The sequence below is a fragment of the Ostrea edulis genome, chromosome 5, assembly GCF_947568905.1.
Source record: "Ostrea edulis chromosome 5, xbOstEdul1.1, whole genome shotgun sequence".
In the NCBI taxonomy this organism is placed as follows: Eukaryota; Metazoa; Mollusca; class Bivalvia; order Ostreida; family Ostreidae; genus Ostrea; species Ostrea edulis.
In genome coordinates this window covers 50,418,387-50,439,302 of record NC_079168.1, presented here as the reverse complement: position 1 = coordinate 50,439,302, position 20,916 = coordinate 50,418,387, and the positions used below count along the sequence as shown (strand labels likewise).

General features: G+C 35.9%; 1 protein-coding gene across 2 annotated transcripts in view; it reads right to left on the bottom strand.

Moving 5' to 3' along the window:
• Positions 1–5,851: 5,851 nt before the first annotated feature.
• Positions 5,852–20,916, bottom strand: part of LOC125650408 (mortality factor 4-like protein 1) — a 27,000-nt gene continuing 11,935 nt past the window's right edge. The window contains exons 4-15 of one of the 2 annotated variants that reach the window (XM_048878701.2): positions 20,912–20,916; positions 19,131–19,213; positions 18,085–18,197; positions 17,644–17,784; positions 17,165–17,284; positions 15,693–15,788; positions 13,842–13,943; positions 11,829–11,914; positions 9,031–9,130; positions 7,711–7,780; positions 6,665–6,749; positions 5,852–6,423 (exon numbers count right to left, since the gene is read on the bottom strand). The exon at positions 20,912–20,916 is cut by the window's right edge and continues 82 nt beyond it. In XM_048878701.2, the coding sequence (XP_048734658.1) occupies positions 6,339–6,423; positions 6,665–6,749; positions 7,711–7,780; positions 9,031–9,130; positions 11,829–11,914; positions 13,842–13,943; positions 15,693–15,788; positions 17,165–17,284; positions 17,644–17,784; positions 18,085–18,197; positions 19,131–19,213; positions 20,912–20,916 (1,086 nt within the window). In that variant the 3' untranslated portion in view covers positions 5,852–6,338. The remainder of the gene's footprint in view (positions 6,424–6,664; positions 6,750–7,710; positions 7,781–9,030; positions 9,131–11,828; positions 11,915–13,841; positions 13,944–15,692; positions 15,789–17,164; positions 17,285–17,643; positions 17,785–18,084; positions 18,198–19,130; positions 19,214–20,911) is intronic. The other variant, XM_048878703.2, reaches the window with a different exon arrangement.

Here is a 20,916-nt window from a genome sequence, read left to right as displayed (position 1 = left end):
TTTGCAATTTTTTTTATAAAAATTAAGTAAAAGTACATACATTTTGTTACATCTTTTTCGCCCCTTGTTTTCTTATATAAGTTGAAATAAAGTACCCGAGAAGTTGGGTACCACTTCTCACGGGAGTTAATTCTGTCAATTTTTCTCATAATTTGAACATTCACATACCAAAATAATTTTAACAATTTATGTGTGGCAAAATATTTTTGATTTTATAATTAACTCTAGTCCATTCAAATTTGTAATTAAAAACATTCTTTACTTTTTAAGCATATTTATTTTTAAATACGGAGGGGGAAAATTTGACGGACATTTTGTGCTAATTTGGTGGAATATGTCGTATGCAAATGATTTTTTTACCATGACAACCTTTTGACCCTAAAACAAGGGGTCATCCTTAGGTCATGAAGACTCATCGTTCAGAAACCAAACTACTAGGGCTGCACAATAATATCGATATTGCGGTTTGTTGACAATAAATATCGTATTGCGATACGTTTTTTCAGTACTGATATACCGACAAAATGATCGGGCTCGGATTTACGCTACAAGCTCGGGATTCTTAAAGTAAAATCATATAATGAACCACTGGCACGTGCGTTGTGATAATGGCTTTGCTATATTTCAAGAAGAAAAAGAAATTCATGATTTATTCACAATAGTTTATTCTACTAACCAACTGCTTAAATTGTATATTGCCAACTTTAAATAAATATTACCGTATTTTGCCGAATATAATACGCACTTTTTTTAGAGAATATTTTTGTGCCAGAAAGGGGTGCGTATTATATACCACAATAGGTTTTTGACCTTTTTTTTTCAAGATGAAACTCGGCGATTAAGTAGTGTAATATTTCACTCAAAGACCAAGGCTTCGGATACTGTACGCCTTTTCACGTTCACCTATTTATTAAGTAGAAAATTCGACCTCAAGAAAATTACAACAGAAACGTAAAATTGCAGAAAATGTGATATATATACTTACAATATCTAAATAATTCAATTATCATGAAACAAACAGCCAATCAAATTGCATTGGATCTGACTATTCATTACATCGCATGCCGCCATTATTGAAAGCATGTGTACACAATAATGCCTTGACACGTGCTAAAATTGTTGGAAAATAATTTTGTCACTTGCTAAAAGTTTGTTTACTGTAAGTTTTATGAATAGGCTTAATTTTTAATGAAATACTTATTTGAATCTTTGAAATAACTATTCTTGCGTAAAAGCGTGTGTTTTACGAAGCCATTGTTGTGTACACTGCTTTTGTTAGATACCCCCTCCGGGTAAAGAAATACCTAACAAAATTTTTTTTCACACATTTTAATAGTCATCGTAGTTAACGAGGAGTTGATCTTTGTACCTACCATGGTGTGTTGATTACAGTAAAATAAGCGATAGTTTAATTGTTTAATTAATTTTTATAACATCGGCTATTTGATTGATTTTAAGTTTCAACAAAGGAAATATCGAGTCAGTTAAGACTTTAATGCTACAAATTATCGTGCTTTGCTGAAATGAACAGGCTTGTCCGGGTTGATATTTCCCTGAAGATTCTCATTGTGCAAGATTACCGCGATGTAGACCTCATCTCAAAAAGTTTGCAAATTATTGTGCGTTGTTTAGAATTCATTATTTCTGCAAAAATATTAAGTGAAAATTAACACCAAGTATAAAATAAAGATTACCGCTTGGTCAAAATTTTTGCTGCGTATTATACACCCGAAGTGCGTTTTTTCACCAACTTTTAGGCTCAAAGTGGGGGGTGCGTATTAAACACCACTGCGTATTATATTCGGCAAAATACGGTACTTACTTAGACATAACGATGTATAAAGTAAAGCAATTGCAGGCAATTAGCATCCTGCATTTTAGAACGTACATCAAACTGACAAACGCGTTTCAGTATTTGAAATGCCAAAGTGCACATAATCCTTAATTTTTATGGGATTTATTAAAGGTGAAGCCATACGCAATATGAGAAAAACGAGTGATGGAGATGTACTTCAAGAAAGCCTTAAAGAATTCAAAACGAGCCTTAAAGAGGGGCAGTCAAAACATACAAGCGGTATTTGATAACTACAATTGAGCCACACTATTATCAAGTGCAAATGAAAGCAAAACAAAAACAATTAAAAAACAGGGTAAACACCTTTTGTTTGTGACCAAATACAACCCTGGAATTCAAAAAATAAAACAAAAGCCTTTAAAATGCTAGCACATACTCCAGAGAGACAAAGACTATTTTTCTTCTGATCTACCTATTGTTTTATAAAAAAAAACGCAATAAAAATTTCGGGGATATGCTCAAATCATCAATTATAAAATTATCAAATTGCATAATATTGTAAAGTGCAAATACACTCCCGATGAGGTGGATTTGCATGCAGCTAAATTTATCTATTTATTCCTCGGCCGAGGCCATCCACACGACAGTCATGCCAATAACCCAGATTATCTGCACAATGGTTGTGCTAATTGCAACAGTTATTCACACAACAAAGACAATTTAAAACTGGGTATAATAAATTAAATACATTTAATATTTATATTTGCAATTTGTGGTACATATGTAGTTCGTAGGTATCCAAGATATGTGTACAAGATATATATTGTTTTTGTCCTGTCATTCTGTCTTAAGCTAGAGCTTTTATATTTCACATGAGTATTCCTTGTGACGAGACCTTTCCGTGGGTACCAACATTTTTTTATCCCTTGACCTTGGAGTTTGACCTACTTTTTAAAAACTTTAACCTTGCTAATAACTGTTGAACAGCGAGTGTTAGAGCTTTGATATTTCACGAGTATTCCTTGTGAAAAGACCTTTCTGTGGGTAACAAAATATACTACTCAAAATTTGATAAGGATCATATATATTTTTCTGTTTAAAAAACTAATAACTGCATAACTGGCAATATTGTGTCCAAGTGAAATCAAAAACGTCTTCAACAAACTTGCATGTGCATTTCATGCCATGGGAAATGCATTTCTCATCACAGTTTATGCTTTTGCTACCATTGCACGATTTTCACTCGGGCATCGGTGTCTGATTCTTTCTAAAATTTCAAACTCACTTGAGTGTTTACACTACGTTTATCAACACAATGCCCCCTCAACGTGTAAGGCGTCGCCTGACGACAGAACAACTGGGCAGATGTATTGGAATGCTTGACGCTGGCTATTCACAACGTGACGTTGCAAATGCACTAAACATCAGCCAGAGCGTTGTAAACTGGAACCGACAGCAAACTTTTGGTACAGCAGCACACCGACATGGGGGTGGTCGTCAGAGCTCGACAACCCTACGCCAAGACCATTTTATGGCTCTTCAGGCACGACGCCATCCCTTCTGGACAGCAACCAGCCTACGTAACGACCTCCTGAACGCCTCGGGGGTGAATGTGTCTACTCAGACGATACGGAATCGGCTTCACAATGCAGGTCTCAACTCGAGAAGGGCATGTGTTCGTGTCCCTCTGACTGTTCGACACCGGCGGGAGCGAATGGACTGGGCTGAAGATCATGTCACTTGGACACAGAACGATTGGGTTCAAGTTCTGTTCACCGATGAGTCCAGGTATTGTTTGGACTTTACAGACAGGAGGCACCGAGTGTGGCGACGACAACGTGAACGTTTCCATGATGCCAACATCAGTGAACATGACCGTTATGGTGGTGATTCCATCATGGTCTGGGGTGGAATCAGCAGGGATGGAAGAACAGATCTTCATGTCCTGGACAGAAGAACAATGACGGGGGTGCGGTACCGGGATGAGATCCTTGCTGTTTACGTCAGACCTTACGCTGGTGTTGTTGGCCCTGAGTTCATCCTGATGGATGATGATGCCCATCCTCATCGCGCCAGGGTGGTGGAGCAGTACCTTCAGCAGGAGACAATTGTCCGTATGGAGTGGCCAGCACGCTTGCCGGACTTGAACCCGATTGAGCATGTATGGAACATGCTACAGGTTGCCCTTTCACGCCGTAGAGCACAACCCACGACTTTGGCAGAGCTCGGAAACGCCCTCGTGGAAGAGTGGAACAACCTTCCCATTGGAAACATCCGGGTGCTTATTGACAGCATGGCTCGACGTTGTCAAGCCGTCATTGATGCAAGGGGAGGCCATACCCGGTATTGACACTTCATCGACTATGTGTAATGATGGACTATCCCCAAAAACTGTAATTCTTTCTCTGATTTGCTGTTAACTTTTTGTAATGAAATGCCTTTTGGTGTTGTTATCAGATTTCAAGCATTCCGTATTGATAAAAGTTCATGCCGTTCATGAATTTTCATTCATAACCTGAGTAAACACGTTTCTGAGTCAAATTTATGTCTTTTGTTATGTTAGTGGTAAATTACACACATATAACCTAGTGATCTTTATAAAATTTTGAGTAGTATATTTGACCCTGTGACCTTGGAGTTTGGCCTACTTTTTGAAAACTTTAACCTTGCTAATAACTTTTGGGCAGTAAGGGCTGGAGCTTTGATATTTCATATGAGTATTCCTTGTGACAAGACCTTTCCGTGGGTACTAAACCGTTTGACCTTGGCATTTGACTTACTTAAAAAATTGACATTGGTCATAACTTCTATATGGTAAATATTAGAGCTTTCTTCTTGCACACGCGCATTTCTTGTGACAAGATCTTTCTACTGGTACCAAGATATGTGACCTTGGCCATCTTTGGAATTGGCCATTATCGGGGGCATTTGTGTTTCACAAACTCATCTTGTTACAAATAATATTTGTTTCATTTTTATTTCTGTTTTTTAAAATTATAGGATGCACAATATCAACAACCACTTTTGGAGGCTTAATTATACATGATGTAATAAATCAAAATCACAGAGCTTCTGGGACTTGGCCCCCTGAACCCTCACCAGGATTTTGCCCTTTGGGACCAGGCCTTAAATGGCCCCTTATTTCCCCTGCTTCTCAAAAAGCATCCATTAAATTTCTTCCACTCTCCGAGAAATAAATGACAAAATCTTGATTTATTGATTACTAGCCCTTAAAGTTTGCGTCATTTTATTAATTTCACTTTATTAAAATTGACAGAATATAGTAAAAATGACTACACAGGAGACATATTCCAAACCCTCGGAGCTTCGCTTCCATAAATGAGTGTCGTGTGGATATGTCGTGCGAATCAGCATGACCGTTGTGCAAAGTGAATATAATCAGCACGACTGTCGTGTGAATATAATCAGCACGACCGTCGTGCAAATAGTGAGTATAATCAGCATGACCGTCGTGCGAATAGTGAATATAATCAGCACGACCGTCATGCTGATAGACACTCCCTTATTCCTCAATCATTAATTATTTCAATATTATAACCTTGTATCATACCACCAAAACACGGACTTAGTGTTGAGGAACATCGTTGAGGAACATGGCTGATTGGGGTTATGTGTTTTCTTACTTCATAAGATAAGATCGTTTTAATTCTTTATGAAAATATTGCAATAGTTTAAAATATCGCAATTCGAAATTTCCAGGCAATACCCAGCCCTACAAACTACTGTACATCATCCCTTCAATCATTGAGTCTCTTTTATTCATAAAGTTTAATTGTTAAAGCTCAAACAGTATTTTTATAGCCAGAAATCATTTCCTCATGAAACCTGGTGACCTTTGACCTGATCTAAAAATAAAACCAATAGGGGTTGTCTATAAGTCGGAGACGTTTCATGTGAATTTCAGCCTTCAATATCTGCAAGCATAGTGGGAAAAAGTCTGGAAAATACAGCTACATATATGACAGATGAATAGAAAGGGTAAAAACTAAATGCCCCAGCCATTTTTTGACACACCAAAAAAAACTACCAAAAGAATTTACATGGCATTTAAATATTTATTTTCTCAAATTCTGATATGTACAGTTTTAGTTCAGGTCTCTGACTTTAATGAAACAATATTGTTCACTGAAGCATGCAATTTTCTTTTAAACACATCTGAATTCAGACACACACATATATAGGAACATGTTTATCCATAATCACTTTGAAACCTTATAAAAATTATAATTTCAAATCAGTCATATAAAAAGAAAAACCTCACGTTCTTACTGACATGCACAACTAAACACACCATACATAATATTTCTACAACTCAGCTTTCTGTCTGACATTGTAATTTTCCAACAATTCTTGGAACGACATCGAATTGGATCAACCGGATCTTGCACTCACTAACAGTTCTTTTTGCACTGTTACAAAACGGATGGAATTGAATGGTGAAATGATTTCTCCACTTTTCTCTGTGAAGCTTTCAGCAAGCTGACAACATGTGGGTTTTTTCTCTGACACATGTAGGACTACATCATATCGCTTTGCGGTGATACTCAGGTGGAGCCACTATGTAATCGGTAAGGGAAAATAAGGTGGACATGTTTTTCTGCATGTACCTGAAAATGAGACGGACATCTCTTACAAATAGTTTATGTAAGTGACTTTTTTATGGTCATCTTGTAAGTTTACATAATTATGAGGATGAGATTCTTTTACAAGATGACAGCCTATTTACCCAGACAGTAAATAACATGCCATACACATACATAAACCAGCAATCTTCTCTCAAGACTTTGACTGGACATTGTTGGGAAATTTAATCCAAATTCTTAACACTAAAATATTTCCTGTACTTACTTCAGGAAATCATGTAGGTGATTCTGCAAAAGCTGTATGCTCTTTTCATCCAAGGAGGTGTATGCCAGCATACCTCCTAGTTTAACTGCAATCAGATTTTTGAGAAGGGTACAATAAAGGCAAAATAAAAATGTACTTTATGAGTAGATACTGGTATTTTCATCTCATTTGGTTTAATAATCTTTGAAAATTTCAGAGGGAGCATAACAGAATAATATTCAGAATAAACATATCCAATATGCACGAAAGGTGTTAAAGCTGAGTGCCTGTATGAAAACATTTTTGTTGTTTTGCATCCCTTCTAGCATTTATTCACTCGTAGAGATGTCTTCAACTGTAGATGAAGTGCCACAAATTTAGACTCGCACATGGTGTTCAGGATCATAACAGTGAGGTTTTTTATGATTATTGTACCAAAGCCTGCCACGACATAGGACATCAATTCATAAATGTCTCATTTAAAAGATCTGTGACTTTTGCTTCTATATGCTGCAACATTAGGTGACAGCAGTCACTCCTAACTTTTACTTCTTGGGAACTGTGCCAAAACCCATGACTTCCCAGTCACAGAGTAAACACAAGTAACCACTGAGGCACAACAACCGATTCATATCATGAAATGTAACAATGAAAAATACGGCATTCCATGTACATAATGAGGAGAATAGAAATACATGTACATCTAAAATCCATTTCCTACAAAATATGACCATTAACTTTTGACCCCTTTCCCCTTACAAGACTTGTCTTAACAGAATTACCCCCACCCCACCAAATGTGGGCATTCAAAATATTTAGACTGATTATAATTGATTGAAGCCAAATGACCTTGGGTCACTGCAGCGACACACCAAGCAACATTTGTCAGGGATGTGCAATAACTGATGCCCGGGGTAACCGATTTCGAGGTCGGATGAGCAAAAAACAATACTGCGTTAGCCCATTGGGCTAGTAAATCTACTGATCCCAGAGCCTTTTCTTCATTAAGCCAACTTAATTTCAAAGTACATGTACAAATCGCAGTAAAAGAGATGACCTAAACTTACCAAAAAGTCTCAGTAAATGGATAGCACCATAAATCTCAGTCACTGGTTTATCTGGGTTCTCCTTCATTACCTGGTGAATAAAGTGCTAAAACTAAACATCTGCATCATGATGTACATTCATCTCATGTTTCCTTTCTCATTACCTTTGACAGCCTCAGTAGATTCAACATACACATGGAATTCAAAAGACACAAAATCCATGTGTCATGAACGCGTACAGGACACAGTAAAACAGGGTCTTCCTTTTTACTGACATCTGTGACAAGTACGAGACTGAAATCTGCGATGGTAATCTACAATATTCCTTACAACACTGCCCCTGATAATCTTACTTCCACACAGACCCTGAAACTTTTTGGCATGGGGATAGTAACTGGATATCAACATAGGCAATGTTTTATTTAAGGAATACACAAGATCAAAAGTACCAGGTCAGTTGAACTCTCTTTAAAAGGAGTCTGAAAAATATATGTAGTTTGAGCCACTTCCCCTGAGAAAGCTTTTCCTACGAAATTTCATATTGACCTTTGACCCCAAAATCAATAGGGTTCTTCCTCCCTTGATAACAAAGCTACATGTGAAGTACCAAAATCAATCAAGCAGAACTGTGGCCTGCAGAGTGTATACAAGTTCAATGTTACACACAAACACACTCACCCACACGGGAACAGTCACGCAACTATATCCCTTAACAAAACTTTACAAACTGTAAAATTACTTTTTTTTCATTGTTTGTGGTAAGGACAAAGTGTGCTAACGAATTTAAAACCTTGAACACAAAACAAAAAATTGAACTACCACAACTTGACAACCAAACATTAAGGCCTTTTGAATGTGCTTTTTCTCCCCTAAGTTATATAAAAACTTCATGTATGAAAATTACATTACTAGAGGCCTAGGGCCTCAAAAAGTCAATTGTCTGGTTCTGGAGCATCTTCATTATGTACTTAAATAAAATATTACACCTGTGAATGTTTTAAGAGTTAAAAAAAATTACTTGATGCTATAGCTAAATAAACTACACTGTATATTTATTGCAGTATTTTCAATCCTTGCACATTACTTTACATATAAAAAAGATATTTCTTTTTTTAAAAGAATGTCTCCAAGTAAAACTGAAAAAAAAAAATTAAATATGTATCCCTACTACATCTAACAGAAAAATTGGCAAGCAATTTAAATTATACACTTTCCATAGCCTACCAGTAAGCGATTTTGCAGTAGAGGTAATTTACATTGTACCTACATGTAATTCAATTTCACACAAAGAAGTTCAACAGTTTAATGTACACCTGACATCCCTAGCTATGATACACTCACCTCTCCATACTGGGGCCTCTCAAACTTGTACAATAGTTGTGTACCAAGCATAACATTGAAGTATTCTCTGATTCCTTGTGTGACCTCAACTATTGCATCCCTAGAGAACAAAGTAGTTTGTGTACAGTATTATTCTCTGGTTTGCAAACAAAAATGAAAAAAAAACAATTAACAATGTAATTGCTGTTATGAAAGTCTTCCAAATGAACACCAATTGAATCCCTACCCCAAATAGAAAAATGCCTAAAGTCCACTTTCTGCAAATAAACAAATTGCATATTGTTTTTGGACTTAAAATCCTTTTGCAAACCCCTGAAAGTTAATCCCCATCCTCCCGAGATCCCTCAAAATGAAAGAAAACCCTTTCAGCACAAGTGCAATATGTGCAACAAAGAAGATGTATACTTTAAGATCATATTAAGTTAACGGAGACATTATATTTTACATATCAAACATGTCCAACCAACTGAAAATTGTAAGTTTCAAACACCTATTATGTAAATTACACCCCTTTTAAAGCTTTAAAAAAATTATTACCCAAGGCCACATAAAATTAATTCACTGGTTCTCATGCCAATTTTCTCAAAAACAGATGAGGCAGGGAGGGTTTTATTTTTCATTTTTATTAGCAATAAAATAGATGAGGGAGGCATTTTTTTTTCAAATCCCGAACTTGTTGGGAAAAAACTCTAAACGTAAAAGTTATATAACTGAATCATAAACACAGTAGACCTTCCTTTATCTTGGTCATCAACAACAGAGCTCTAAATATATGGGGTATACCCGAGTTCGCTGATGAGAAAAACAATAAACCAAATGATATAAACTTCTACTATATTCTAGAATATTTACCCATAAAAAATCTACATTACTTTCAGAGTTCCCGAAATTCCGTATACTTTCCAAGATATCCAGAAACGAATTCAGAAAAATGTCCATTATTGTAACTGAATTTTACCTGGGTCCTGGCATTGTACTACTATCAACAGAGAATGTATGTGCAATTACATAGAATGTGCAACATTAGATATCAATTTTAAGTCAAATTTCTAGCTCCAACTTCAAGTGACTGAAAATTGTAAAACTGTCTGCACTTTCACTTTTGACAGCCATTTTGACCAGTGGTACTAAATACCCAAAAAGAATGAATGACCCAAAACGATTTAGATGCTCAAAAATTAATTTTGATAAATAATAATTCAATATAGTACACAAATTATACTAATAACAAGTCTTATAAAGATACACAGTTCTTAATGTCTAGTTGTATCCAAACCACATTAACATTGGTGCTTGACGATTTCGAATAATGAAGTCAATATGGGTAATTAGTGGCACTGGTCTAAATCGCTGTGGTACTTGTGCAGATGGTTTTAGAATTTTCGGTCACTTTAAGCTATTACGGAACCTTATGAATTGGGATAAGAAGTTGTATATAACCTTTACTCATGAACCCAAGTGACTGTGATTTGGAAGTTACAAAGATGTGAGAGAATTCCGAATGCAAAATGTGAAATTCAGAATGAATGCGATTCTCCCCCTAGATACGTAAGCGCATTACCAACTTTTTATTTCATTGAAAAATAGATCAAATCAGCAATGCGGCAACCTCAAAACGGATGCACGCAGGCCCAAGAACCGTAATTTCAATTTTATTTGGCCTTAATGCATTTTAAAAAATTTAATTGTATCCCCTAGGACATGTAACCTTCTGAAAATTCTTTTCAAAGCATTTTCAGAAACTGCTGAATAAAAATTGGACAGCGTTCCTATATACATTGAAGTATTATGTAGGTAAAACTTTGATCCCTTATTCTGGCCCTACCCTAGTTCAAGGGGCCATAATTTGAACAAACTTGAATCTGCATTACCTGAAGATGCTTGTGCATATCAATTTGACTAATCATGGCCGTTATTCTTGAGGAGATGATTTTTAAAGATGTTTCTTATACATGTATATCCTCATGTAAAATTTGATCCCCTACTGTGCTCCTACCCTACCCCTGGTGGCCTTGAATTGAATAAACTTGAATATACTTTGTGTCAGGAAGCCTTCATGTAAATTTCAACTTTTCTAGGTCAGTGTTTCTTGAAAAGAAAATTTTTAAATGACCCACCCTATTTTTGCCTTTTCTTGATTATCTCTCCTTTGGAGGAAGCATGGCCCTTTATTTGAACAAACCTAAACCCCTTTACCGGTACCCAAGGATGATTTGTGCCAAAATATTGGCTCAATGGTTCTTGAGAAGATTTTTAAAAGATGCCATAAAATTTCCCTAATTCTTAATTCTCTACACTTCAAAAAGGGTGTGGCATGTATGGTTGAAATTAACTCTGTTGTGAAATGTTAAAAGTTTACAGACAAATGGATGGCTAGACAGATGCCGAACAAAAGGTGATCAGAAAAGCTCACTTGAGCTTTCAGATCAGGTGAGCTAATTAAGCTATCACATGTAGAGTCAGTTCCCAATGTGTTACAGATACAGATCAAGGTTTTATATGCTTTTCAACCAAATTTGACATCCATTTATGACAACCAAGAATACTAGAAATCTAGTATGCATGTACAGTTAAACCCACCCTGTAAGAATTGTTTCATGGAGTTTCCCACCTATTTACATTCCCAGTTATCTTTTCATGTTCTATATACTTTGCAATCAGACACAAAATTCATCTCCCTAAGACAGGTTTCACTGTACCCAATAGTAGTAGGATTAAAATGTGTTATTTGTTTGAGGGCATATACAAAGGCTGGTAATCTTTTGCTTGGAAAACTTCAAACCTCAACATAGACATACTTGTTGGCGCTGACTTTTGCTGATTTGGTGCGTACATAGTCATCTAATATATTATCTACTGTTGTCTTGCATGGCAGAGAAACAACCTGAAATGTACAAAGCACTTTCTGTTCATGTGTCAAAACAAGGTTTATGATTATCGAGCAATGCAACCATCAATGGAAAGCAGTTTTAGTGAAAATTTTCTGTTAAGTATTTCCAATTTCTTGGGGACTTCAATGCATAATTTATTATAGTAACTGACAGTAAATGGAAAACAGGTTTAAGTGAAACATTTCTGTTGAATACATTTCAAATTTCTTGGTAACCCAATGCATACTTTATTGAAGTACACATATAATTTCATTATGTTACAAACACTCTGTGAAATAAGAAGGTCCTCACTTCAAAACTGGTGGTGGGGGGATTTAGAGGGACAGATCATGTACTCTCTATGTAACATTTCCTCAAAACTGACCAAATTCAACAATGTTTAATTTCTCCAAAACTAAAGAAAATCAAAATTCTTGCCTAATGTCCATCTTCAATACCCATACAAACACTGTAAAATAAGAAGGTCCTCACTTGAAAATTGTGGGAGGAGTTAGACAAATTATGAACCCTCCATATAACATTGATTTTTGAATAAAGAGCAAAACTCCTGCAAGAGAGGTCAAAATGGATCAAAATTGCAACATGATCTAGAGCGACCCAGAAAGAAACTACACATGTACATAGTAAGTTTAAGCTTGATACATGTATGTGACATAGAAATGAAAATAGAAACAGAAAACCCGAACAGATGGACGTACAAACATCACTGCACCATAATACATCCTGTCTAAAGACAGATGTATAGAAAATTATCACATACATCAAATTGATGTGTGTACAGTTTGCCTTATATTTTAGAAAAATGTTGTTTGAACGTTTAAAGTAGATGCAGTCTGCTGTGCATCACAGAGAGATTTTGAATGAAAACGACTGATTAAAACAAACAAATGATAATTGGCAGATTAGAAGGTACTTGTATATTGCAGCTTGGACAGAGTTAGATGACCAAAGGCAGTGTTCAGCAATTTAAAAATTTCGTCAGTTATTTTGACATACATGTACAGTAGGTTGTAGATCTTGTCCATAAATACACCGATCAAACTGCCCAGTGTTATCAGTTGTTTCGTGCACAGCATTTAGCTCAGTCAACATTCTAAAATCCATTGACAATTTTTTATAATGCCATCATTTAGTGTTATAAATGTGATCTTAGTGCTTATTATTATTTTTTTATGTGGACTGTGCTTATCGTCAGTGAAAAGTGTTAAAGTGTTGTGTAGTATCGTGTGCATTTTGTGTATTTTTTTCTTCTATTTTTTTCCCCGTTGTGTTGTGTAAAAAGAGAACTTAATATAAATAAATCAATTGTCATAGTCCTTTCAACAAAGAAACGGTAAAGATATATTCACACACACACACACATCCCTTCCACGGAGTATCAACGGAAGATATACTATTTTCAAATGATGTTTCAACGGATTTCACTGGCAAAGTTTTTTATGTTGCCCACGGTACTACATTATTTTATCGTGACATAATGAGAAACGTAATAATGGTGTACCAGTGTATTAATGACTTCAATATTAACTGATTTATCTATGTCTACATGAATTCATAACAATACAATTTTGAAGCAGATTCATCCATTTTCTGAATCTTATTTCTTTTATCAATTTTATTTAATATTTACATGATTCAATTTTTCATTTACTGAATAATTATGTTTGTTTTAAAGCACAGCTATAATTAATAGAATTGGGCAAAAATGATAACTAAGGTTTTCAATTCAATGTATTAATTTCCTTGTAAAGTTCGGTAGATAATCTGGGATTGTATTACGAGAGACTCCCTGTCATACATGTATTTGACCTTCTCCTTGTCATTTTGATGGTCACCTTATATGGCAGTCTAGACTGTATTCTGTAGCTATTACCCATAAACCTTCACATGTGTTGAAGTGGATGTAATGATCTTGATTACTTGTTTCTGTCTTGTAATCAGGTCCCAATCATCCACCAACCAGGGCTTCAGTTCCTCCGGAATCTTAACTTTGACCTCTATCTTCGCTAAAAATGACTCCTCCTACAAATAAGGAAGAAAGTTGTTGAATCAATCACAGTAAAAAAGATGTAATAAAACAACTAAAGCTTACCTGTAATTTCATTATCCCCATTCATGTTATTAAATAAAATGTTGATATGCATTCATACTGTTCAATGTACTGAATGTAACTGTCCTCCTTCTAGATTTTATTTCACAAAAGACTTCACAGAAATTAAGAGAGAGGTAATATCACTGGCTTCTGACATAACATATATGAAAGCAACAGTCATTAAAGCTTTCTACTAAATCATCCTGCAAAACCCATCTCCCGAGTCTTACCAGATGTGTGACAAGAATGTATCCTGTCACCGGTATCAATTACTCAGGTCAAAGTCTTCCAGAAGTACAATGTATCCTGTCATCTGTATCAGTTACTCAGGTCAAAGTCTTCCAGAAGTATAATGTATCCTGTCATCTGTATCAGTTACTCAGGTCAAAGTCTTCCAGAAGTACAATGTATCCTGTCATCTGTATCAGTTTCTCAGGTCAAAGTCTTCCAGAAGTACAATAAAGATAAGAAATGGTATGCCGTGTTTCATCAACTAAGAAACGACCTTCCTAAACTGCAAACCAAAGGACATGTAGTCGACAATACCATGCAGCCTGACAAGTATTTCGAGCATTAGCATGGCACAGATTATCATGTGGCTGATTTAATATTCAGCAGGTCAAGATGAGGTCAAGACAGGTAAATGAGGTAGAAAGAAAACATGTAGTTTCTGCAGAATTTTATGAATTTTCATCACCGACACAAGATTGTCTAATCTTGCCTTTTGGATATAATTTTCTTCAGTACAAAAAAGAATTGTAATAGGAAGGAGAAATCTGGACAACTTGTGCTCAATATAACCAAAGGCTTTAAAAACTGGTCATTCGATGAATATCAATAGAGATATAACAAAAATAGACAACCCTGACTTCAAAAGACAGCATAGCTCTTAATGTTAACGAATTTTTCAGTAAAATAAAATACCAATCCTCCAAGTTAAGGTAATAATGAACATCTTGGGGCATTGTAAATGGCAAAATTCAAACTTCAATGCTTTACTAAATCATCGGGGGCCATATGTCGTAGCTAAAGTGGGGAGGTCCTTTGTACTTTCCTTGCCCAGTGGTTCTTGAGAAGAAGATTTTCAAAGATTTTTACATATATCGTCATATTCAAAACTTTTATCTCCTATTGTGGCCCCAATGTACCTCCGGGGATCATGGTTGTAACAAACTTGAATCTGCACTATGCCAGGAAGCTTTCATGTAAATTTCAGCTCTTCTGGCCCTGTGGTTCTTGAGAAGACTTTTAAATGACCCACCCTATTTTTGCATTTTTGTGATTATCTCCCCTTGAAAGCCCTTTACCCAAGGATGCTTTTTGCTAAGTTCGCTTGAAATTGGCGCAGTGGCTCTGGAGAAGTCGAAAATGTAAAAAGTTTACATACGGACAGACAGCAGGCGATCAGAAAAGCTCACTTGAGCTTTGAGCTTAGGTGAGCTAAAAATTACTGTAGTATCTTTAAGCCAAAAAAAACCCCCACCCCATTCAATTCACAAGAATGGAAAACCCCAGAAACTTCTATCTGGAGGGTCTGCCATCTAGGCCCCCTCCCCCAATAGTAATTTGCCCTGGATCCTCTGGAGGACTCAATGGCCCTCACACCACCTGCCTTCTTTACCAAATTTGCCCACTCCCCATACATTATGATATTTTTGTGTGGGGGTTATTAATAGTACCGATTCTACCGTAGGGTCTGGCCTGGGTCTCTTCCTCTTCTGTTCTGTGGATGCAGTTGCTGAAGATGAAGTGGATTCCTGGGATCCTTGTGAGGGCTAAAAATATTAATACCATTTAATCAAATAATAGTTCATTTATGCATTACATGCAAACAGTTTATAAAACAAAATGTGTTTGTGAAACACTGCATACAAGCATGACCATCTCCATTTGTTGCAAATTTGACAAAGACTTTTATGAAACAAATAACCTTGACTCGACCTAACAATTCATCAAGTATGGAGTCACTGTTTCGTAAGATCAAGGTTAAAGTTCGAGAAAGACAAACCAAAAACAAAAACCCCTGGTCTTTGATATCTGAGGTATGGAGTAAAGAAATCGTGATGTGGACCTTGTTTTCTGTTCTCTTCACCTCGGAAGTGCTGTTTACTGTACACTCATTATTATCTGTGATCATTTAAATATGGTGGAATTTGTTGCTCTGGTCTTGAATTTGCTGTCCCAACTAAATATCATTTGGCAGTAGCTAATGGTTAAAAAGATTTCTTAAGATCTGGTCCTTAATTTATATGTACATGTTATGTCTGCAAGATATCAAGAAAAACTAGAACTGTCCTAACAAGACTAATGCCCCCTGCAGGGCACATTGGATGGTGGGAAATCGTGAATTTGTGCTCATTGAAGAATAAACATGTGCTTTTGACATGAGGAGGACCTCTGTAGCAGGAGGTAAGATAAAAGAATGTACAAATTTTCATTTTCATGCTCTAGTCTCTTGAAAAATGCCTTTGACAAAATCATATCCATGGACAGACAGATAAATCGACTAATGATTCCATTATACTCTCTCTAAAACTAATTCAGTAGTCTCTGTGAGAGAACAGATCACTACAAAATCTAAAGGAAAATGACTAAGTCCAGGAAGTTGGGAAAAAAAACAACCAAAACACCTGTAAAATGAAAATATCCATAACATCCTTGAATGATAAAGAATGTCAATAAAAATGACAAGTGCACAACTTCCTTATATACATTATATATTATATAGGTACAAAAGTTGAATCAAATCTGTACATTGGTTTTTAAGATATACTCTGCACAATGACAACATCCCCTCAAAATGGAAAAAATATCCATAACTTTCTTGAATGTTAAAAATCTCAATCAAATTAGCAGGTGCACAACTCTATTATTCATATCAGATATGCATACAGTTTTAATAAAATGTGTTCATTTATGTTTAAGATATATTCTGGAAAAATTATATAATGTCTACAGACGTACAAAGTGATTCCAGTATAACACCCACCACCCATTAAACTGTGCTGGGGGTATAATTAGTAATCATAAAAATAAAGTATTTCAAAGTACAAGTTTTCCCTCCTTAATTACTCATGTAATTAATTTTTATCCTTCGTGTGATACAGGTGTAGATATTTTGTGTCCTGTCACTCTTGCTATGTACACCTACTGTGTCTGTCGTGGCGACGCTTGTGGCAGGGGGGCGACCTCGTTTCTTCGTTGTTTCAGTTGTAACTGGAGTAGTGGGAGTGTTTGACGTCGACTCGGACACTGAAAGGGCTGGTCCAGACTGGAAAATTTACACCAGTTCAATAACATTCATGTACAAAAATTTGTTGGATCACCTTTTCAAATAAAATTTACACAAGTCTGCACTGTTTTATCACTTTATGTTTTTCCTTGTGAGCAAAATCTAAATACCAACAAACAATGGATGGTCTAAGACAAAAAATGTTTCAATCAGTACATCTTTTAAAGTTGTGCAAATCCAGTTTCTTAATTTATATGCAAAGGTAATTTTTCACATCAATAAATTGAGATGTCCTGATCAAAGCGTCAATTCAAACTGTAGTAGCACTACAGGTTCTTATCGATAACGAGAATGTATTTGACACGTTGACTGTAGATTTCAGTACATGTAAATCCTACCTCTGCGACAACTGTAGCAACAGGTGTACTGCTAACAGGCCGGCCCCTCTTCTTCTGAACGTCTGGTTGGCTGGGTGTGCTGGTTGGTGTACTTGATGGTGTTGTGTCTTTTGTCTCTTGTGAAGGAGTACTCGGTGCAGACTGAAAAATCAAGACCACAACAATGAAGGGAATGGATATTGGGGATTCAGTGGGGAAAAATTACACATCAATCTAACTCAAAAACTCATTACATCTATCAGATGAAATTAATCCAAAAATATTATACCATTCCATTTTCACTCTCTGTCAACATCAATATTCCAAAATACTACTCCCCTTTCTAAAAAGTGACTAAGGGTCATAAGTGGGGTAGCATAAACATTTCACAATTCATAAACTGACTTACTAAATCAGCATCATAAACATGTCACTATTCATCTTCTCAATAAACTGACTTACTAAATCAGCATCATTGCGAGTTCTTTTGCGTTTGGGGTCTGATGAGGTGTTGCTGGGGGTGGTAGATACAGAAGAGTCCTGGGAACTGGCAGCTGAGCCTGAGGCACTGGATACTGTAAAATACAAAATAACGCGGGTGTGTTACATGTACTTATGAAGTCAAATGCTCATGTATTTCCATAAAGAACAAATTTACTAGATCTCATGTGCAAATTTAATATCCGAGTATTTTGTGTTTGTGAACCAAAAATAACAAGAGGTACTGTGAGCAATGCTCACTAAGAATACCCCCCGCTTACCCCAATCTCCCAAAGGGTGTTGGTAATAGGTATAAACTACCTCTTTTCTGAGTGTAAAAAACAAATGGCATGACAAACCAAACCATATTGCTACTTCAATGTCCAGTGCGCGTGACCTTTGACCTTTTGACCCCAAAATCGATAGGGAACATCTTCATCCCATGGGTAGTCCATATGTACGATATGGTGATTGTAGGTGGAAAGGATAACGCTTTAAAGCCCGGAAACCATATTGCTACTTCGATGTCCAGTGCGCTTGACCTTTGACCTTTTGACCCCAAAATCAATAGGGAACATCTTCATCCCATGGGTAGTCCATATATATGATATGGTGACGGTAGGTGGAAAGGATAATGCTTTAGAGCCCGGAAACCATTGCGTCTACAGACGGACGGACAGACAGACGGACAACCCGATTCCAGTATTCCCCCCCACAACTTGTTGCGGGAGGTATAATAATAGAAATACCACATCTTTTCATCCAATTTTTCTCAGGAAATTCTGAAGTCATTTCTAAAAAGTCCAATTTCCCTTTTCGAATCAAGCTCTATTTCCATTTTTAAAAAGTCAACTTCATAATTTCATATTTTGAACATTGCAATTCTTAAGACTTTAGCTTTTAAAGATGCCTTGATGTTTTTCCTTTCTTCCCTTTCTAAATAGAATTAATACATAAACATGACTGCCTTTATTCCAATCATATTTCCTTTGAAAGGGTTGTAGTTTCCCTTGTTGTAACTCTCTAACCTTTCTGCTTGCTTCCTCTCTCTGTTGTTGGGGTAGAGGCTCTCTCTTTTTCCTTTAATTTGGCTTTGCTCTTTCCTTTACCACTTAAAAATAAATGTACACATAATTTTTTAATAAAAATTATAACCCCTGTACCTCACAGTATATTACAGATGACTCTCGATAACTTGGAGTTAAGGGATTTTGATAAAACTTAGAGAGACCGAGTTCAGGCTTAATAGCAACTGAATTGCATATTTACAACATCCTGGCATAAACACGTCTTCCTTCATATTTTTAATGTAACTGACTTGATTTTAGCAACACAGAACTTAATCTTGCATAAATGAACAGATTTATTTATATATTTATTTGTTTTTGTGATAAAACCCAAACATTTCAAAATTTATCAGAATTCATTGATATATACCTATATTATTTTATCATAACACTACTGCCTCTGTATGGCAGCAAAGTTGATAATAGCCAAAAGTAGGTCAAATGCCAAAGTCAAGCGATCAAAAACTTTGGTACCCATAGAACAAGGTCTTGCCACAAGTAACACACATATAAAATATAGAAAGAGCCAATTACCATCCATTAAAAAATTATATCCAAGATTAAAGTTTTTGCAGACTAATAAACAGATGGACAAAACATTACCTACCCCAAACTCCAATTATGAGGGCATAAACATTAATTTTCCTTCATTTTATATATTGAAGTGCTGAACATCAGGAAATTAGTTTGCCAAAGCCAGATTGACTGAAATGAATATCCCCAACTAAAAATATTTTTCATGCCTTCTTATGATAATTTTTCTTATTGATTCTGTTCAGAATTTTGTTGCATCTGTGTTGCCATTTCCTCAGAATCTAATGACCAAATGGAGAAATGTACAGTGTACATACTAGTACACCAAACCAGGCTTTAACTTTTTTAGATAAAGTTCAGAGTTGTGGAAAACTGCCGGTCATGCCGACAGAACCGATTAAAAATGCTTGCGACCGATAAAAATGCCATTGATGTCGGTCCAAACGACAAGCCTGTTTTTTTGTTTTTGTTTTGTTATTTTGTTTCCTGTAAGCATCGGCGCATTTTTCAGCGCAATTATCTTACAAAACTAAAATGCATTTGCGCAATACTTTTTCCTTAACAACATTGAGGCTGATTAAAGCGAAACCAGCATAGCCATGTGGCCCATTAAATTTACAGCTGGATCGAAACCAGGTAAAAAAAGAAGTAAATTAACAGATGAAGACAAGGTTAAATACGAAAGATCTCGACAAAGAGAATTCAAACACAATTGGACAGAGGGGCGGGAATGGTTGAAATTTGATGGTGCTAAAATGACATGCAGTATATGTATTTACATTGACGCCAACAGCACTGTACGCTGACGGCTGCGTACCCAAGAATTGCTTACAAAATTTTATCATCAGCTCAACAAATTACAGGTACTCTTCTATAACAGATCATGAAAATTCTGTTTTTCACCGAAGAGCTGTGGAGATTTCACAAGCATAGAAATGGAGACTGATTAAATGTAATTATGAAACTTTTGTATAAAGATGTTTAATAAAGTAAATAAATGTTGTGTACTTTTTGGAGTTTTTTTTAATTTTTTTATTTTGTGACTTTAGATTTCGGACTGGCTTTAATCACTTCGGACTGGCTTATGTTGCCTTCTTGTCAGTCCAAATGACTGGCTATCTAGAAATGTTTTCCACAACTCTGAAGTTAAAAAAGGGCGACCATTAATCATTTAAAAGACTACGTCATTCTGAACAGTCGATACTTACACATG